Raw genomic sequence first — 20,614 nt, 5'->3', positions numbered from 1 at the left:
TAGGGTTTCGCAAGGATCGAATGAAGGGTAGAGCCACGGGTCGTAACACATCTGAAATGTAACGTCCACTGTTCAAAGTACCATCAATGCGAACAAGAGGTGACCGAGACGTGTAACCAATGGCACCCCATACCATCACACCGGTTGATACGCCAGTATGGCGATGACGAATACACGCTTCCAATGTGCGTTCACCGCGATGTCGCCAAACAAGGATGCGACCATCATGATGCTGCAAACAGAACCTGGATTCATCCGAAAAAATGTCGTTTTGCCATTTGTGCATCCAGGTTCGTCGTTGAGTATACCATCGCAGGCGCTCCTGTCTGTGATGCAGCGTCAAGGGTAACCGCAGCCACGGTCTCCGAGGTGATAGTCCATGCTGCTGCAAACGTCGTCGAACTGTTCGTGCAGATGGTTGTTGTCTTGCAAACGTCCCCATCTGTTGACTCAGAGATCGAGATGTGGCTGCACGATCCGTTACAGCCATGCGGATAAGATGCCTGTCATGTCGACTGCTATTGATACGAGGCCGTTGGGATCCAGCTCGGCGTTCCGTATCATCCGCCTGAACCCACCTTTATCAAAGTCGGAAACGTGATGGTACGCATTTCTCCTTCTTACACGAGGCATCACAACAACGTTTCACCAGGCAACGCCGGTCAACTGCTGTTTGTGTATTAGAAGTCGGTTGGAAACTTTCCTCATGTCAGCATGTTGTAGGTGTTGCCACCGGCGCCAACCTTGTGTGAATGCTCTGAAAAGCTAATAATTTGCATATCACAAGATCTTCTTCCGTCGGTTAAATTTCGTGTCTGTAGCACTTCATCGTCGTGGTGTAGCAATTTTAATGGCCAGTAGTGTACAATAGAGCGAAGTAGGTTTTTACAGTATTTACTCATTTTATGTCATACATTGCCTAGTTCTTGTTTAGTGTCCTATCTTATTACCCTCTCTAGATTTTTATCGTTATTAATTATTTTTCTTTTAAGCTCCCAGGAAAGAGAAAATTTGTAGTCTACGGAAGTTATACTCCGCTTGTTCCCTTGTGCCACAAAGGCCAGAGCCGCAGGCGTGACACGTGACTGCATGCCTGTTGCGCTTTGCAGGTGGCGTGGGTGCGCGTGGACACGCAGACCATCCTGTCGATCCACCAGCACGTGATCACGCAGAACCCGCGCATCTCGCTGTCGCACGGCGACCACCGCTCGTGGCTGCTGCGCGTGCGCGACGTGCACGAGTCGGACCGCGGCTGGTACATGTGCCAACTCAACACAGACCCCATGCGCAGTCGCCAGGGCTACCTGCAGGTGGTCGGTGAGTACCACTACCTCCCATTTGTCTTCTATTTTCCGTGAAGCTCAGAACTGTTACTTGCAGCACGCGTTGTAGTATACAGCGTGGTCAGAAACTGTATAAAGAGCTTGTAAGGGTGTTGAAGAGGAGTTTGTGCTGAGAAATAATTGTTAAGAAAAAAATATGCTACTTTGCGCCGTTTCCGAATTACTTAGCGTTGTAGATAGCCGTTCAGGTCGTCACACGCAAAGGTTCAAGCAGCCTGCTAGAGACATGTTTCCAAACGCGTACTTCGTTTGGTTTTCTCAAACCGAGCAAACGTAGCTTTTACTGACCTAGCTTAAATTTATCATTTACCAACAGATTTATTTTAGCGGTAATGAGTATTTCAATAAGTGGTAACGAACGGCTCTAAAGAGCATGAATTGCTTGAGTTTGCACCAGCAATGACCTGATTGGCTATCTTCAATGTTAAATAACTCAGAAACTGTGCAACGTACCGAATTTTTTTCTTAACAATTATCTCTCAGCACGGCATCCTCTGCAACACCTTATATATATATATATATATATATATATTGACTTATACAAAAATACAGAAAATGTCACAGATACAATGAGGAATAGACGGCTAAAATTTCATGGACATTTAAAAAGAATGGAAGAAACAAGGATTAAAAAGAAAATTTTTAATTAGGTTAGTAAGCTGAAAAAAAACACTGTAAGATGGATAGAAGCTGTAAAGAAAGACGCCAACAAAATAGGTGTTACAGAAGAAATAACACGTGACAGGAATCACTGCAGGCTACCGATAGAAAACGCAAACTATGAAGAACATGAGCCAAAACCTCCACGCAAGAGAGTGTGAACAGATGAGCAGAGACGAGCAGTTGGCGAGAAAGTGAAGTACTGGGTGAAGAACGGAAGAAAAAGAAACACCAGAAGTCTTAAGTTCTATGCAGTCCACAGCTGCCCAAATTCATAAATTATATATATATATATATGTATGTATATAGTGTGAAAACTGATACAAGATAAAATAGTGGAAATAAAACGGCTTGTACACATCGGTCTCTTGCTGTGATAATGTACTCGTATGATTGCGAGCCGACACTGTCTTTAGTGTTTAGTATTATCTTGTTGTTGTTGTTGTGGTCTTCACTCTGGTTTGATGCAGCTCTCCATGCTAATCTATCCTGTGCAACCTCCTTCATCTCCCAGTACCTACTGCAACCTACATCCTGCTGAATCTGCTTAGTGTATTCATTTCTTGGTCTCCCTCTACGATTTTTACCCTCCACGCTGCCCTCCAATGCTAAATTTGTGATCCCTTGATGCCTCAGAACATGTCCTACTAACCGGTCCCTTCTTCTTGTCAAGTTGTGGCACAAACTCCTCTTGTCCCCAATTCTATTCAATACCTCCTCATTAGTTATGTGATCTACCCATCTAATCTTCAGCATTCGTCTGTAGCACCACATTTCGAAAGCTTCTATTCTCTTCCTGTCCAAACTATTGATCGTCCATGTTTCACTTCCATACATGGCTACACTCCATACAAATACTTTCAGAAACGACTTCCTGACACTTAAATCTATACTCGATGTTAACAAATTTCTCTTCTCTAGAAACGCTTTCCTTGCCATTGCCAGTCTACATTTTATATCCTCTCAACTTCGACCGTCACCAGTTATTTTACTCCCCAAATAGCAAAACTCCCTTACTTCTTTAAGTGACTCACTTCCTAATCTAATTCTCTCAGCATCACCCGACTTAATTCGACTACATTCCATTATTCTCTTTTTGCTTTTGTTGATGTTCAACTTATATCCTCCTTTCAAGACACTGTCCATTCCGTTCAACTGCTTTTCCAAGTCCTTTGCTGTCTCTGACAGAATTACTATTTCATCAGCGAACCTCAAAGTTTTTATTTCTTCTCCATGGATTTTAATACCTACTCCGAATTTTGTTTCCTTTACTGCTTGGTCAATATACAGATTAAATAACATTGGGGAGAGGCTACAACCCTGTCTCACTCCCTTCCCAACCACTGCTTACCTTTCATGTCCCTCGACTCTTATAACTGCCATCTGGTTTCTGTACAAATTGTAAATAGCCTTTCGCTCCCTGTATTTTACCCCTGCCACCTTTAGAATTTGGAAGAGAGTATTCCAGTCAACATTGTGAAAAGCTTTCTCTAAGTCTACAAATGCTAGAAACGCAGGTTTGCCTTTCCTTGATCTCTCCTCTAAGATAAGTCGTAAGATCAGTATTGCTTCACGTGTTCCAATATTTCTACGGAATTTAAACTGATCTTCCCCGAGGTCGGCTTCTACCAGTTTTTCCATTCGTCTGTAAAGAATTCGTGTTAGTATTTTGCAGCTGTGACTTATTAAACTGATAGTTCGGTAATTTTCACATCTGTCAACACCTGCTTTCTTTGGGATTGGAATTATTATATTCTTCTTGAAGTTTGAGGGTACTTCGCCTGTCTCATACATCTTGCTCACCAGATGGTAGTGTTTCGTCAGGACTGGCTCTCTCAAGGCCGTCAGTAGTTCTAATGGAATGTTGTCTACTCCCGGGGCCTTGTTTCGGCTCAGGTCTTTCAGTGCTCTGTCAAACTCTTCACGCAGTATCGTATCTCCCATTTCATCTTCATCTACATTCTCTTCCATTTCTATAATATTGTCCTCAAGTACATCGCACTTGTATAGACCCTCTATATACTCCTTCCATCTTTCTGCTCTCCCTTCTTTGGTTAGAACTGGGTTTCCGTCTGAGCTCCTGATAATCATACAAGTGGTTCTATTTTCTCCAAAGGTCTCTATAATTTTCCTGTAGGCAGTATCTGTCTTACCCCTAGTGAGATAAGCCTCTACATCCTTACATTTGTCCTCTAGCCATCCCTGCTTAGCCATTTTGCACTTCCTGTCGATCTCATTTTTGAGATGTTTGTATTCCTTTTTGCTTGCTTCATTTACTGCATTTATATATTTTCTCCTTTCATCAATTAAATTCAATATATCTTCTGTTACCCAAGGATTTCTACTAGCCCTCGTCTTTTTACCTACTTGATCCTCTGCTGCCTTCACTACTTTATCCCTCAGAGTTACCCATTCTTCTTCTACTGTACTTCTTTCCCCCACTGCTGTCAATTGTTCCCTTATGCTCTCCCTGAAACTCTGTACAACCTCTGGCTTAGTCAGTTTATCCACGTCCCATCTCCTTAAATTCCCACCTTTTTGCAGTTTCTTCAATTTTAATCTGCAGTTCATAAACAAGAGATTGTGGTCAGAGTCTACATCCGCCCCTGGAAATGTCTTACAATTTAAAACCTGGTTCCTAAATCTCTGTCCTACCATTATATAATCTATCTGATACCTTTTAGCATCTCCAGGATTCTTCTATGTATACAACCTTCTTTTATGATTCTTGAACCAAGTGTTAGCTATGATTAAGTTATGCTCTGTGCAAAATTCTGCCAGACGGCTTCCTCTTTCATTTCTTAGCCCCAATCCATATTCACCTACTATGTTTCCTTCTCTCCCGTTTCCTAAACTCGAATTCCAATCACCCATGACTATTAAATTTTTGTCTCCCTTCACTATCTGAATAATTTCTTTTATCTCATCATACATTTCATCAACATCACCTGCAGAGCTGGTTGGCATATAAACTTGTACTACTGTAGTAGGCGTGGGCTTCGTGTCTATCTTGGCCACAATAATGCGTTCACTATGCTGTTTGTAGTAGCTTATCCGCACGCCTATTTTTTTATTCATTATTAAACTTACTCCTGCATTACCTCTATTTGATTTTGTATTGATAACCCTGTATTCACCTGACCAAAAGTCTTGTTCCTCCTGCCACCGAACTTCACTAATTCCCTCTAAATCTTACTTTAACCTATCCATTTTCCTTTTTAAATTTTCTAACCTACCTGCTCGATTAAGGGATCTGACATTCCGCGCTCCGATCCGTAGAACGCCAGTTTTCTTTATCCTGATAACGATGTCCTCTTGAGTAGTCCCCTCCCGGAGATCTGAATGAGGAACTATTTTACCTCCGGAACATTTTACCCAAGAGGACGCCATCATCATTTAACCATACAGTAAAGCTGCGTGCCCTCGGGAAAAATTACGGCTGTAGTTTCCCCTTGCTTTCAGCCGTTCGCAGTACTAGAACAGCAAGGCCGTTTTGGTTATTGTTACAAGGCCAGATAAGTCAATCATCCAGACTGTTGCCCCTGCAACTACTGAAAAGGCTGCTGCCACTCTTCAGGAACCACACGTTTGTCTGGCCTCTCAACAGATACGCCTTCGTTGTGGTTGCACCTACGGTAGGGCCATCTGTATCGCTGAGGCACACAACCCTCCCCACCAACGGCAAGGTCCATGGTTCATTATCTTAGTTGATGCAAATGCATTTGACATGTAACTTTTACCATTTAGTTTATATAGAACTGTGTTTCAGTGTCACACATGTCCCCTACTTCAAGAATGTAGCAGATGCATGGTTGGGCAGCGACATATTTTGCTTCTGATGCGAGGCATCTAAGGCGCCAACACTGCCCAAGATGTATAGGTCGAGAAGCACCTGTACCTTGGTCTCAAAGGTTACCTGACGCGAATCGCACTGATTTTTCTGTCTGAGGTCACCTTAGATGAGAAGTGTGCAAGCACTGCCATTGATATGGCAGAAGAACTGGAAAAGCGATTTGTACAGTCCAGTCAAGATTTACTAGAAAATCTGGGAGTTTATGATAGAATTCGCAACTCAGAAGCAGAGACGTGACGACACCTTGCACACCTTCTTTAACAGGTACGAGTGTGCAGCAAACGGTAAGAGATAGCGTTCTGAAGCAAAGTTGTATTTCTTGGTACTGGGCGTCATGTGTGAATTTTATAGAAAATTTTAGACTTCAAATACATTTGTATTAACAAAATGCATCATACTGAAGTCATTGGTGGCACATTCACAATTATTTCCCAAATGGCCTGTTTGCGAACCTGTGTTAACTGGAGTATTTTTACTTCTGTTGTCCTGTAGTTTCAAGAGTGCCTGTTTACGACTGTCAACCGTCGTCTTGGGTGTAGCCGGTAGAATTAGTTTCCTTTTTTTCCTCTGGGCTCTACCTCCGTACCTTGTCTTGCCCCTATCATTCATTCATTTTAAATAGCCGTACCATCGTAACGTCTTGCTCTCGGTAGTTCCCGTTACGTTCTGTTCCACTTCCATCACTTTCCTTATATTCGGGAGGACGACGGTTCAACCCTAAATCGCTCCAGGCAAATTCCGGGATGATTCCTTTCAAAGGGCACGGCCGACTTCCTTCCCCGTCCTTCCCTAATCCGATGAGACCGATGACCTCGCTGTCTGGTCTCCTTCCCCAAACAACCCAACCCATCCCAATTTTCTTTATTCCTCCATTCTGATGTAGTCCAATCTTGAGACTCCAGCAGTTCATTTCCAGTACATTATGAATACCAGTTAACCTTTCCCTTCTCTCTCTTATTTTCAAAACATCTGACTCGTACGCTGCAGTCCGGAACCGTGGGACTGCTACGGTCGCAGGTTCGAATCCTGCCTCGGGCACGGATGTGTGTGATGTCCTTAGGTTAGTTAGGTTTAAGTAGTTCTAAGTTCTAGGGGACTGATGACCTAAGATGTTAAGTCCCATAGTGCTCAGAGCCATTTGAACTATTTTTCTGACTCGTATGTACATTTACTCTTAACCATTGTCTTGTATGTATTCTTTTTTCGTTTTGTTTGTGATCATTTAGTCCAAAGGATCGACCAGTATTTAGCATCTTCTACATTCCTTACATTCTCGTGTGTCATTACACCTAGATATCTATAAGATGAACAACATTTAATACTAGAATTATCACGATCCAAATCATACTATTCCGCATCATCCATTAACACATTCTTTATTTTCTTTATTTTTAAATGACACTTGTGAAATTCCTCAGTTTCCTCGGCATATACAAGGGTTGGACGAAAATATGGAAGCACCACGGGAAATGTATGCTTGAACATAAATGCAGATGCTAGCCAGACTTTCAGGGTACTCCATTGTGTTTGATCGCGAACGGCAACTCTTTAATCGACCCAAAACGTCGCAAGCGTCAGTACTGGTCAGAATAGTATTCAATGTAATTGTCGACTGCATTTCATCGGAAGTAACAATTGAATTCGAACGTCGGAAAACTGTTGGTGCTCATATTGTGGGTGCATCCGCAACCGAGGGAGCGCCAGTGTTTGGTGTTTCGAAAGTCACCGTATCGAAGACTTGTACTGCATATATGGAAAAAGTGTTTGGTGTTTCAAGAGGCACGAAGCTTTACACCGCACACGTGGAAAACGGAAAAACGTTATCAGTTAAGTCACAGCGCGGACGAAATTGTGTACTGAGTGATTGTGGCAGACGGTCATTGAAGAGGATTGTGACGAAAAATAAGAAGACAACAGTGGCAAAAGTCACAGCAGAACTGAATATCGCGCTCAAGATCCCTACCACCACCAAAACAACACCGCAGGAGCTCCTTAAGTACGGGACTGCAGGGCGAGTTGGAATTCCAAAACCACTCTGCAGCGACGCAAATGCCCTTAACAAGAAACGTGGTGCCAAGCAACAGACCCTGGACTACGGAAAAATGGAAGCATGTCATTTTGTCGGATAAGTTGTTTCACACTGTTTCTAACTTCTGGCCAAATTTACGTCCCAAGAGTGAAGGCGTGATTCGTTTATGATGGGGGCAGCCGTATCCTGGCATTCCGTTAGCCACATGGTTACTCTGCAGGCAACATGAGGCGTAGCGCCTTCGCATCGCTCCTGTCCCTTGTTAGGACGACATCGTTATAGGCATGAGTCATCGACAGATGTCACCAGCTGACGTAGACCTGAGTTACAGAGCTGCACGTAGTTGTACTAGTAGGTGGCAGAGGTCAGCAGTTGACGGACAGTGCTATTAGTCGTAGTCAAAACAATGTCGTAAAGATATGTTTGATTAATATTTAATGTATTTGCATAATTATAATTGTTTTATATGTGTAGTAATTAGCAGTGTGAGTGTTGAATGAGTGAAGAAGAACAGAAGTAAATGAAAATTGTTTTGTTTATTCACGAAGTACCGGTTAAACTGTACAGGGGATTTACTATAGTTAAATGTGCAGTCAGTTTATGGTACTAATAAATCGTGATTAGAACATAAATTAATCGGTAATTTCAGAAGAAGTATTTTATATTTGATACTCTTCTAAATTTATTTATTTAGCAATTGCCATAGAAAGAAATGTTTTACCATGATTGGTCATTGAAGTAAAGCGCGGGTTAGCGTGGGATAACACTGCAACCTGATTTGCTGTTTGTGATATCAGCCAATCAGAAAAATGCAGGCTCGCGCCATTCTATGCTAGGAACAAAGCCTTTGGTGTGATCTAGGGTCGGTCGGGGCTGAGGGTTCGAACTAGTAACATCTCATTGAAAGCAGCTCCGACGAAAGTACTGTAAAATCGCAGAAAAATGCTAATTACAAGTTCGCGGAGTAGTACAAAGTGTATTTCAGTGAACGATATAGTGGTAGTCGTGTGGAATTTCGGTCGGAATATCAAAATTATTGCTTTTGACTGTTAGTTAAAACCGCGTGGTGTGTTGTGCGATCTAAGACTGGAACAGGTATTACGTGTAGAGCAGAGTGCACAACATTTGAGCGAGCATTTTCATAACTAAACGATCCGGTGAACTCTATTAACTTCGGTAACGGGTGTAAATACCATAAGCTGGCTACATGTGTGATTGTGGTGTGCGTGGGAACTTTACATTGTGTAACTACTTAGTACGGACTTGGCAGTATTAACTGTGATCTTTATCGTAAAAATACACCTGAAAATTTACATTGCCAACTCAAAACTTTTATTTCAGTAGCTAGCCACATCCTGTTTACTGGACAATTCTATGTATGTTGCGACCTGCAATAGACAGTAGTGGTCTAGTATTTTCTGCTACAGCTTTTTGATAGACAAAAGGACATTGCTGGACACTGGCAGGGCGGTAAAAAGTAGCGTGCCGCACCGCAAACACTATTACCAAGTATTATGTTACCATTTTGGCTGATCAGGTACACCCCCGTGGTACAGTGTTTGTTCCCCAAGACAACAGGATACCTGTTCACATAGCTCTCATCGTGCAGGACTGGTTTTGTGAACACGAGGATGAATTACGGTATCTGTAGTGGCCACCATCATCGTTATCGCAACTTGCCATTATTTCGCAGGAAACCATTCAAAACCATGCAGGACCTAGGTGTATTCATTTCAAGACGAGTGGAAGCTGTTTTTGGTGTCAACGGTTTACCTACACCGTATTAGGCATGGTAATGTGTTTTGATCAATCCCCTGTAGCCCAAGTCGTTATTATCTTCACCATTTAGCGTTTGGTCTTTCCATCTTGCACTGACGTTCCAATGGGACTACACTCACTTCGCCATACCTTTTAACTTGCCTCGGAGATAAAGTTTATTTTTCTTTATCGTACTAATATATTGACTAAGGTGAGCAGTTTCGACGAATAATCAGTCATCATGTGACCTTTAAAAGGAGACAGGAAAGAAAAAGTTCACTAACTACTGATAAACACATGACTGAAAAGTTCACAACGAAAAATGGTGCATCCAATCGGCTTGCTACAAGGTAAAGTGTCACAGACATCGTGTATTAGGTTACATTTCAGGCACATGAAACCACCAATCACTCCTGCTTCCTCATCACACTTATAGGACTCGATCAACAGAGGATACAAAAATACGTTCGTCTTAGACATGTGAATAGGACAGACGAAGAGTTACTAGAAATCTAAAAATAATTATATAAATATTATTATCGGTGAAGTTTGATAAAAATTAGGAAGAAAAATGATGGCGCATAGACATCACATTCTTCATTTAAAGCAATTCAAGGTATGCAGCTGCATGAATATTTACTGCGTTACCACCCTTTTTGGTCACTGACTATCACTACGACATGTACTTGAGCACAATGTATTTTCTATACGCAGACTATGGCGTAAATTCCATCCCTCCGTAAACGAAATACGTACAAAAGTACCACACATCAAATGCGTATTAGAACTATTATTGAGTTTGAAAACAACTTGTATTTCGTCATTGTACTTCCGAATATGCTAAAAACGAGTAGGACAGAAATTACTAACAACACGTTATCAAAATGTGAAGTCACAAGAATAAAATTAAAGGAAACTGACATAAAATTATGTGCCATAAAACGTGCCCCACACAGCAAAATAAACACACATTAAGTTTAATTAAAGTGAAACAGGAAGTTAATACGTGGTGTCTGTACTGTGTTGTTCCATATAAATTGTGGCGGGCCCACTTAGTGCAGAGACTATCAGCACTAAAACAGCTTAACACAGATCTTCGTGGTACTGATCAATTAGTTAATTGGTTTTCTAAATGTCCCATAAATCATTTGAACGACTCATTTATCTAAATTATGTGATACGAATCAGTTTACAGGAAATGTGAACGTGATAAGTATTTAGTTTCATGAACATACAATTTTTAGTCCCACTCTGCAACTATCCTTAAAAACTAGGTTTATTTAACAAGCTACAAGTTTCTTGTGCTGCCCATTTACGCATTTACAATAGTTAAAAAAAACAACAGCTTTTGCGTGCTGCGGATGAAGTTTTCTTTTATTTGAAGGAGAAACGCATCTGCGTGCACAAGATAAATAGAAAAACCTTAAGTGCAGAATATGAAAAGGCGTTTTTCATTTGAACTACTTTAAATAAAAATTCGATAATGTTATAGACGCACTTGTCGATAGCAAATGTTTTAAGGTTAGATTTACAGCGAACTTTGCTAACTGCGAGACAGTTTATGTTATTGGGCAAATGATCAAAAATTATTATTGCCGCATATTAAATTTCTTTTTAGCCACATCAGCCTTAATAAAGGCAATAAACGCCATTTTTCTTCTAGTATTGTGTGTGTGGGTATCATTGCTCTTCTCAAATTGTCGTGAATTATTTATGGCGAATTTCATTAGCGAATACATGTATTGCGATGGTGGAGTTAAAATGCCTAAATCCTTTAATATGCACCTACATTATGACCATGGGTGAACATAGCGTGTTATCCTTACTGATCGATTTTGTGCAATTTATGTTTTCTTTCTTTGTGGTGGGTTACACCGGAAAATTAATTCCCAAGGCATAACTGAAGTGACATATGCAAAATACGTCAGAAGGTTGATTCGTTTGTTTCCAGGACTGGCCGGCCAGGGTGGTCGAGCGGCTCTAGACGCTACAGTCTGGAACCGCGCGACCGCTACGGTCGCAGGTTCGAATCCTGCCTCGGGCATGGATGTGTGATGTCCTTAGGTTAGTTAGGTCTAAGTAGTTCTAAGTTCTGGGGGACTGATGACCTCAGATGTTAAGTCCCATAGTGCTCAGAGCCATCTGAACCATTTTTTCCAGGACTAGCTAGCAAAATAATAGCAAAAGTATTTGAAATTTTTTAAAGTTACATAGTGAAATGAAAGTTCTGGGTTTTGATGGTATGTGATGTTATTTCATTTATTACAAAACAGTATGAAATTTACAAAGAATTTGGCAATAATAGCCCATTTATCATTAAGATGAATGACCTCCACCCACGTTGGATGCATGCACTGATTCGTGTGGGTAATGTGTCATAAAAACGGTTGTATCCTCTCCTGAGCCGACGCAGCTGTTGTAACTGCTCCTTGACATCCTCGGTATTTGCCAGAGATGGAATTGACGTGCAAGATGGTCTCACACATGTTCTAGCGGATACAGATCTGATGCTCTTGCTTACCGCGAGAGTACCTCAACATAACGAATCCTACGTGAAATTTACAATCCTCAAACCAGTCACAAAGGACAATCAGAAGAAAACTCAAACACAGGCTTATAGTTCACAAAGATTTATTACACATATCCCCAAAAATAGTTTTACAAAATCTTTTAATCTTTTACAAAACTGGCCTTCCAATATCCACCAATAACAAATATAATTAGAAAACCGATACACCCTTTACAACAGTATATGGAGTGAAACAAATTAAGTAAAGATCTTTCCTTTTGACTAAGTAACAAATAGACCCAGATAAATATAGATGACAAGCATAATTGCCCAAAAAGGTAATAGGAATTTATCGGGTCTAGATCCCCATTGGTTAAACAAGCATCAATAGAGAATATTAAGTAACAAATTTTAAGTAAAACAACAAATTCTCCAACGGGAACATTACACCAGTAAAAGGATCATAGAACAACGGAATCCCAGCAATTATATAATGACTCAGAATGAAATATTCACTCTACAGCGGAGTGTGCACTGATATGAAACTTCCTGGCAGATTAAAATTCTGTGCTGGACCGAGACTCGAACTCGGGACCTTTGCAAAGCTTCATATCAGCGCACACTCCGCTGTAGAGTGAAAATTTCATTCTAGAAACATTCCCCAGGCTGTGCCTAAGTCATGTCTCCGCAATATCCTTTCGTCCAGGAGTGTTAGTTCTGCAAGGTTCGTAGGTGTGCTTCTGTCAAGTTTGGAAGGTAGGCGACGAGGTACTAGCGGAATTAAAGCTGTGAGGATGGGGCATGAGCCGTGCTTGGGTAGCTCAGATGGTAGAGCACTTGCCCGCGAAAGGCAAAGTTCCTGAGTTCGAGTCCCGGTCCGGCACACAGTTTTAATCTGCCAGGAAGTTTCATATAATGACTTACTCCACTGAACTCACTCGTGAAATACCTAAAGTATAACAACAATATTTAGGCAGAAAAGACAGAAAAGACAGTTATCTTAATAATCGGTTTAAGTTCCACGCCACAGCAGGCACACGCCAACGGATGACCCACCCTAGTACAAGAGTGATCAAACTACTAGGAACAAGGGACACACCTTGGCGCAGCCCAAATACATTAACGAGAGGAATTTCAAAATGATTATAAGAGAGAATACTGAACTTCTGTCAGCTACTGGGGCGAGCAGCGACTCTGACAGAATACAGCCAAGCAACACCGAGCGTCATCAAAACGTAGCTGGCCGAGCTAACGGCGTTCGAACATATTTCAATGGAGGCGCCGTCCCCCGTATTGTTCAATCCGGAACTGATTGCGCCCGCCGCTCGTAGTACACTATAACAGTAAAAAAAGAAAAAAAGGCAGACAACCAAACCAAAGGACACAAACAAACCCTCTTATTTCAGAGTTAAGCCCCCTTCCACTTTAAATTTAGTACCCTTCACACAAGCATGACCTTAAACAAATAGTATGGATATTATTTACTTATTACAGCTCATAAATATTTACTCTTACAGGCAAACTCCAATAACAAGCACAAAGTCTGGAGCACTTAACGGCCTGCCGAACCAAGAGCATAAAAACCCGTAATACAAGACATCAAAGTCACAGCCGCTTCAACGGAGACCACACAATAAATAATAAGATACGCAAGTAACATTACAACACACTGTCTTAACACTAAATATGGCTTGCGCACTATCCTAGAATGACTCATTCAGCCTTCACGCTACTCACGCTTAGTGCTGCTGTCACTGAGTAGTTTTTTACACTCTTAACACCACTACTCAACACATACCGGAACAAAGAGCGAATTTCTTATTCCTGCCACGGCGGGGATAACCAAATACAGATCACTGTTTCCGGCTGTGAACGCAAATTACGATCAGATTGATCACAAAACACAACTTCAAAGAAATAGCAGATGCTCCACCATTAGTAGCAGCAAACGGCGAGAATCCACATAGCATACATATGCATCTACCATCGGAAGCTGACTATATACACACTTGCTAGTGCATTGGAGGCCATCGCCACTAGGCCACCGCCGATACACTCCTCAAATCATAATAAAGCGCCGCGAGCAACCAACGCTCCTGCAAAACAGTCACTCCATTACTCACAGACATAACAAATGGCCAAGCTACATGTATGCACGACCACTAGGCCCCGGAGCGGGAAACAAAGAGAACCATAGCGGGAAGCGCCGCGCTCAGATGGCGGCCAGAAGAGGAAAACCAAAGAGGAAACGAGCATGTCAGAACATGACTGACTACACTATGCCCTGACTACACTATGCGATCAAAAGTATCCGGACACCCCCAAAACATACGTTTTTCTTATTAGGCGCATTGTGCTGCCACGTACTGCCAGGTACTCCATATCAGCGACCTCAGTAGACATCGTGAGAGAGCGAAATGGGTTCTCCGCGGAACTCACGGACTTCGAACGTGGTCAGGTGATTGGGTGTCACTTGTATTACGCGTCTGTGTGCATTATTTCCACACACCTAAACATCCCTACGTCCACTGTTACCGATATGATAGTGAAGTGGAAACGCGAAGAGACACGTACAGTACATAAGCGTACAGGTCGACCTCGTCTGTTGAATAACGAGACCGCCGACAGTTGACGAGGGTCGTAATGTGTAATAGGCAGACATGTATCCAGACCATCACACAGGAATTCCAAACTGCATCAGGATCCACTTCAAGTAGTATGACAGTTAGGCGGTAGGTGAGAATATTTGGATTTTATGGTCGAGCGGCTGCTCATAGGCCACACATCACGCCGGTAAATGGCAAACGACGCCTCTCTTGGTGTAAGGAGCTTAAACATTTGACGATTGTTGGGTACAGCGAACGCCGGGTGAACGTCATCTGCCAGCGTGCGTAGTGCCATCAGTAAAATTCGGAGGCAGTGGTGTTATGATGTAGTCGTGTTTTTCATGGAGGGGGCTTGCACCCCTTTTTGTTTTGAGTGGCACTATCACGGCACTGGCCTACATTGACGTTTTAAGCACCTTCTTGCTTCCCACTGTTGAAGAGCAATTCGGGGATGGCGGCTGCATCTTTCAACACGGTCGAGCACCTATACATAATGCACGAAAATACAATAACATCCCTGTAACGGGCTGGCCTGCATAGAGCTCTGACCTGAATCCTATAGAACACCTTTGGGATGTTTTCGAACGCCAACTTCGTGCCAGGCCTCAGGGTCGACATCGATACCTCTCCTCAGTGCAGCACTCCGTGAAGAATAGGCTGCCATTCCCCAAGAAACTTTCCAGCACCTTATTGAACGTATGCCTGCGAGAGTAGAAGCTGTCATCAAGGCTAAGGGTGGGACGACCCCATGTTGCATTCCAGCATTGCCGATGGAGGGCGCTTCGAACTTTTAAGTCATTTTCAGCGAGGTGTCCGGATAACTTTTGATCACATAGTGCAGATGGGGAATCATTGGCGCCAGCGATTCCCCCACGGCTCAACGCAGCCATTCCAGACAAGGGCCACGCTAGGATGAGCATTGTATGGATGAGGGCACAGAATGCCCGCGACTTACCATTATGCGCTTAGAGTTACCAAAACCACTAACAGCAGTGACCTTAAGTCATACCCTTTGGCTCCGCAAATCAAGACGCCAGGAGTAACACCACTGTGCCTCTATAATGTCGGCGCCATACTAATCGACAATCGTCATCTGGGGTAGTGTAGAAATACGATTCATCGCTGAAAATGTGATACCGTGCATCATAAATCCCTGGTTATTGGTCACGGCATCACTCAAAAACGCAGCCGTTTGTGTTGTGGCCTTAACGGCTGCCGATATTTGAGACGATAATTCGCTAGTGTGGCTGCTTCTAGTATTCGACGAATGATACTGGACGATACAGAATGTTGCAGGGAGTCCATTACTTACTCTCGGATGGCAGGGACAAATGTCGTGGGATTACAAGGCTTTTGGTGCCCAATACGGCGATACTCCCTTACGGTGGTCACAGTGATCGACCGGAATCTTGACGACGAGTATGCCTGCCTCACTTTCCTTTGCAATCCAACAGCGGACCACTGTCACATCCGAATGCCCCAAAAATCTGGATATTGTCCGATTCGTCCAGCCGGCAAAATAGTGACCAAAAATGCGGTCTCTTCTATACTCTGTCAGGTGCCGATAACATTGTCCTTGACGAGTACATCAAATACTTTTTAAATCAGTTTTAAGTTTTTTCCCCTGATGTCTTTTCCTCAGAATGAATTTAAGGGGATGGAGGGTGTCAAAAATTAAAAAAAATCGATTTTTCAAAAAATATGCCTGTTTTTAGCACACATCTTCCTGAATGGTTTGATGTATAGAACATATATATATAAAAGAGATTATAAGGCACATTATGTGGTCTTAAGTGTACCAAGACACAGTGCCACACATCTTTGCACGGCATTATTCGGTCATACCTAAGTGAAGAATATCATCACAGGAATTATCCACCACCTGCAGTTATGGAAACCAGCAAACCTACATTCAGGACCTTGCAAATGAAAACTTATTGAAGAAATGTCTTCATGGCGATACCCCAAAACCCAAATGAAAGTTTTAACTAATATGTATGGGAAAGACTGCTAAAGCCATTTTTGTGGGAAGAACTGCAGTTGCTATTAGTGTTTATGATGCAGTTTCATGTTTAATTATGGTGTACAAAGCAGGAAATATGTTTTGCAGAAAATTGGAATTAAGCTCGGGGTGAAGCGCAAGAAGCTTTCTATGCGATAGACAGAGAGCGTGTAGTGAAAGCTGATAAATCATTTTTGGAGGTGATAAAGTCAAGAAGAATGCATAATAGGAAATTAAGAATGTGAAAAGGGAGGAAACGCATTTATGAAATGAAAAAGAATCTGCTTATGCTGCTGGAAAGTTCTAAAAGAATGCCAAATACAAGCAGAAACTTTAAGGGCTATTTTCCACAAAACACAAATTTCTGTACCAGTTTGCTTTTGTTCTACAATATTACTTTTATTGTTAACCGGTTTTCGGCTTACAAGGCCATCTTCAGACATTTACTGAGTATTATCGCCAAAGAAGTTAAATGTTAGCAGACAACATTGGAAGAGAAGTAACACATCTAGACTGAAGTAGAAACATATAGTAAGTAACATTGCAAAGATGTTACTTACTGTATGTTTCTACTTCAGTCTAGATGTGTTACTTCTCTTCCAATGTTGTCTGCTAACATTTAACTTCTTTGGCGATAATACTCAGTAAATGTCTGAAGATGTCCTTGTAAGCCGAAAACCGGTTAACAATAAAAGTAATATTGTAGAACAAAAGCAAACTGGTGCTTTTCATTCATTATTATAATGTTGTTCTACCAAGAACCAACGGAAGATTCTGTTCCTATGACAAATTTCTGTCCTTAGGTACATGAAACATCCAAAACAAATACTCTGTTACTTTCAAAATTGGTATGCTTACTAAACACAAACTCCTTAATGCAAACCTCTACAATTTTCCAAACATATTAAAAACTGTGGTAAAAATTGAAATGATCATTTAAAAATTTTAATTTTTCTTAACATGAAGTTTAAAATGTAACAGCTTATTCACTTTTTCATAAATTAAATAAATTCAAGAGTTTAATACACCTCTAAATATGGTTTGTATGTCGTGCAAAATTCATGGAAGACTCTCTCTTACTTACGAAGAAAAGCTTATCTATAGCAAAAAATGCAGCCGATAGTATGTGAAAAAATGATGAAAGTTCACATGTGAAAAAATTTATTTTATTGTGTTATTTAACTTCCTCTGCTACGATTGTGAATAGTGAATCCTTCCTGGTCATGCTGGTAAGGTTTTATGAATTTACTTGTAAAAGTATAGACACTGGAAATTAAAATGTCCTGTGGTGCCTCTCTTGCTCCAAGTCGACCCGTTTGACGTTCTACCCCCGTTAAACAGAATTCCATCTGGATTGTGAAGTCAACGCTGCGTTACATAAATTCTTTGCCACCGTACGTTACAGCACTGCACAACTGCGGACGTAACACGATGTTCACCGTGTAATTCGTTTATACGAAGCTGACGAAGGGAAAAATTCTGTCACAGAGCTGCGTCGCGCATAGTCCGCTTCAGATTGCGTGTTCTAGCAACTTGCTGGATGGAATTACGCCGAGTAACTGCATTACTCTCACACTGCGACTTTCTTTACAATATTTTGTTCGCGAACACAATCATCTGAGGGACATAAATAGTCTTTAATCGGATTTGTCGTCACAGAAAAAGCCTACAGGCGATCCGCTGGCGCAGCGTTTCCGTCCTCGCGGTCTGTGACAGATTCTTAGGGGAAGGACTTCCTCGCCGGCCAGGTATTGTTGAGTTCACGCACCCCTGTCCCCCACCCCCGCCCCCACCCGCTCACCTTCACCCACCTCCACCTCTTTTCTTGGCTGGAGCGCCGCCGTGGCGGATCGGGAACAACTTTTCCTGTTAAGCTTCTCCCTTCCCAAACTACAGTTCAACTGGCGAGCGGGCGTCCCCAAGCGGATACAAAGAGCCAAGTTAACGCGAACTCCGCCAAAATAAACGAATGTTTAGGGGTGCCGAAATGGGTGGGACAGATGCAAGCAGAACGATTCTAGCCACAGCAGAATTACCAAGGGAAGTGCTTTAAACTTAAGAGTATTTAACGCTATCGATGGAAAACTACTTAAGATTGTATTTCACTAACGGAGTTTCTCCGTACTTGTGATTGCGAACTTAACTCTTCATACGTGATCAAAGTGCTAGCGAAAGCTATGTCCACTCCATTTCGCTTCTCCTCATCAATAGTGTCTATAGCGTACTGCACTAACCCCCCCCCCTCTCTCTCTCTCTCCCCCTCCGCCCCTCCCCCCCCCCCCCTCCTCCCTCCCTCGACGTTCTGATGGATCTATCTAACTGTGTGAACACAAGTACTCAGAATTTTGTGTCTTCGGAGTCTTGCGTCAACACAATTGCGAAACACTTTTCAATATCAACTTTTTATTAATTTTTTGCTATTTCCTTTATATTTGTACAGAACAGGCGAAATTTTACCTTCATGAGGACAATTAATTTTAATATCTGTTGCAACTAAGTTATTCGAAAAAGCGCCTACAGAAACACCGTATTAAACATGTCGCCGCCTTACTATCTTGTCCACCTCTGTAGATGAACTATGAACGCGTATGTGTGCGATGAGTAGAGGCCGCGTTCAAAAAAATGTACAAATGTTCTAATACTGGATCACCTATCTCTTCTAAATCCACTCCTGTTTCTTCTTCTATCACATCAGACAAATCTTCACCCTCATAGAGGCTTTCAATGTATTCTTTCCACGTATCTGCTCTCTCCTCTGCATTTAACAGTGGAATTCCCGTCGCACTCTTAATGTTACCACCGTTGCTTTTAATGTCACCAAAGGTTGTTTTGATTTCACTGTATGCTGAGTCTGTCCTTCCGACAATCATATCTTTTTCGATGTCTTCACATTTTTCCTGCAGCCATTTCGTCTTAGCTTCCCTGCACTTCCTATTTATTTCATTCCTCAGCGACTTGTATTTCTGCATTCCTGATTTTCCCGGAACATGTTTGTACTTCCTCCTTTCATCAATCAACTGAAGTATTTCTTCTGTTACCCATGGTTTCTTCGCAGCTACCTTCTTTGTACCTATGTTTTCCTTCCCAACTTCTGTGATGGCCCTTTTCAGAGATGCCCATTCCTCTTCAACTGTACTGCCTACTGCGCTATTCCTTATTGCTGTATCTATAGCGTTAGAGACCTTCAAACGTATCTCGTCATTCCTTAGCACTTCCGTATCCCACTTCTTTGCGTATTGATTCTTCCTGACTAATGTCTTGATCTTCAGCCTACTCTTCATCACTACTATATTGTGATCTGAGTCTATATCTGCTCCTGGGTACGCCTTACAATCCAGTTACTGATTTCGGAATCTCTGTTATACCTCCTTCTCTTGTGATTCTTGAACAGGATATTCGCTATTACTAGCTGAAACTTGTTACAGAACTCAATTAGTATTTCTCCTCTTTCATTCCTTGTCCCAAGCCCATATTCTCCTGTAACCTTTTCTTCTACTCCTTCCCCTACAACTGCATTCCAGTCGCCCATGACTATTAGATTTTCGCCCCCCTTTACATACTGCATTACCCTTTCAAAATCCTCAAACACTTTCTCTATCTGTTCGTCTTCAGCTTGCGACGTCGGCATGTATACCTAAACTATCGTTGTCGGTGTTGGTCTGCTGTCGATTCTGATTAGAACAACCCGGTCAATGAACTGTTCACAGTAACACACCCTCTGCCCTATCTTCCTATTCATAACGAATCCTACACCTGTTATACCATTCTCTGCTGCTGTTGATATTACCCGATACTCATCTGACCAGAAATCCTTGTCTTCCTTCCACTTCACTTCACTGACCCCTACTATATCT

The 20,614-nt window shown here is 42.0% G+C and overlaps 1 protein-coding gene across 1 annotated transcript in view; it reads left to right on the top strand.

Moving 5' to 3' along the window:
* Positions 1-20,614, top strand: part of LOC126455032 (lachesin-like) — a 1,182,593-nt gene that overhangs the window by 1,071,187 nt on the left and 90,792 nt on the right. Inside the window, exon 5 of the mRNA XM_050091144.1 lies at positions 1,110-1,317. Within this exon, the coding sequence (XP_049947101.1) occupies positions 1,110-1,317 (208 nt within the window). The remainder of the gene's footprint in view (positions 1-1,109; positions 1,318-20,614) is intronic.

The sequence above is a fragment of the Schistocerca serialis genome, chromosome 1 (genome assembly GCF_023864345.2).
Source record: "Schistocerca serialis cubense isolate TAMUIC-IGC-003099 chromosome 1, iqSchSeri2.2, whole genome shotgun sequence".
Classification (NCBI taxonomy): domain Eukaryota; kingdom Metazoa; phylum Arthropoda; class Insecta; order Orthoptera; family Acrididae; genus Schistocerca; species Schistocerca serialis.
This window is presented reverse-complemented; position numbering and strand designations above follow the sequence as displayed.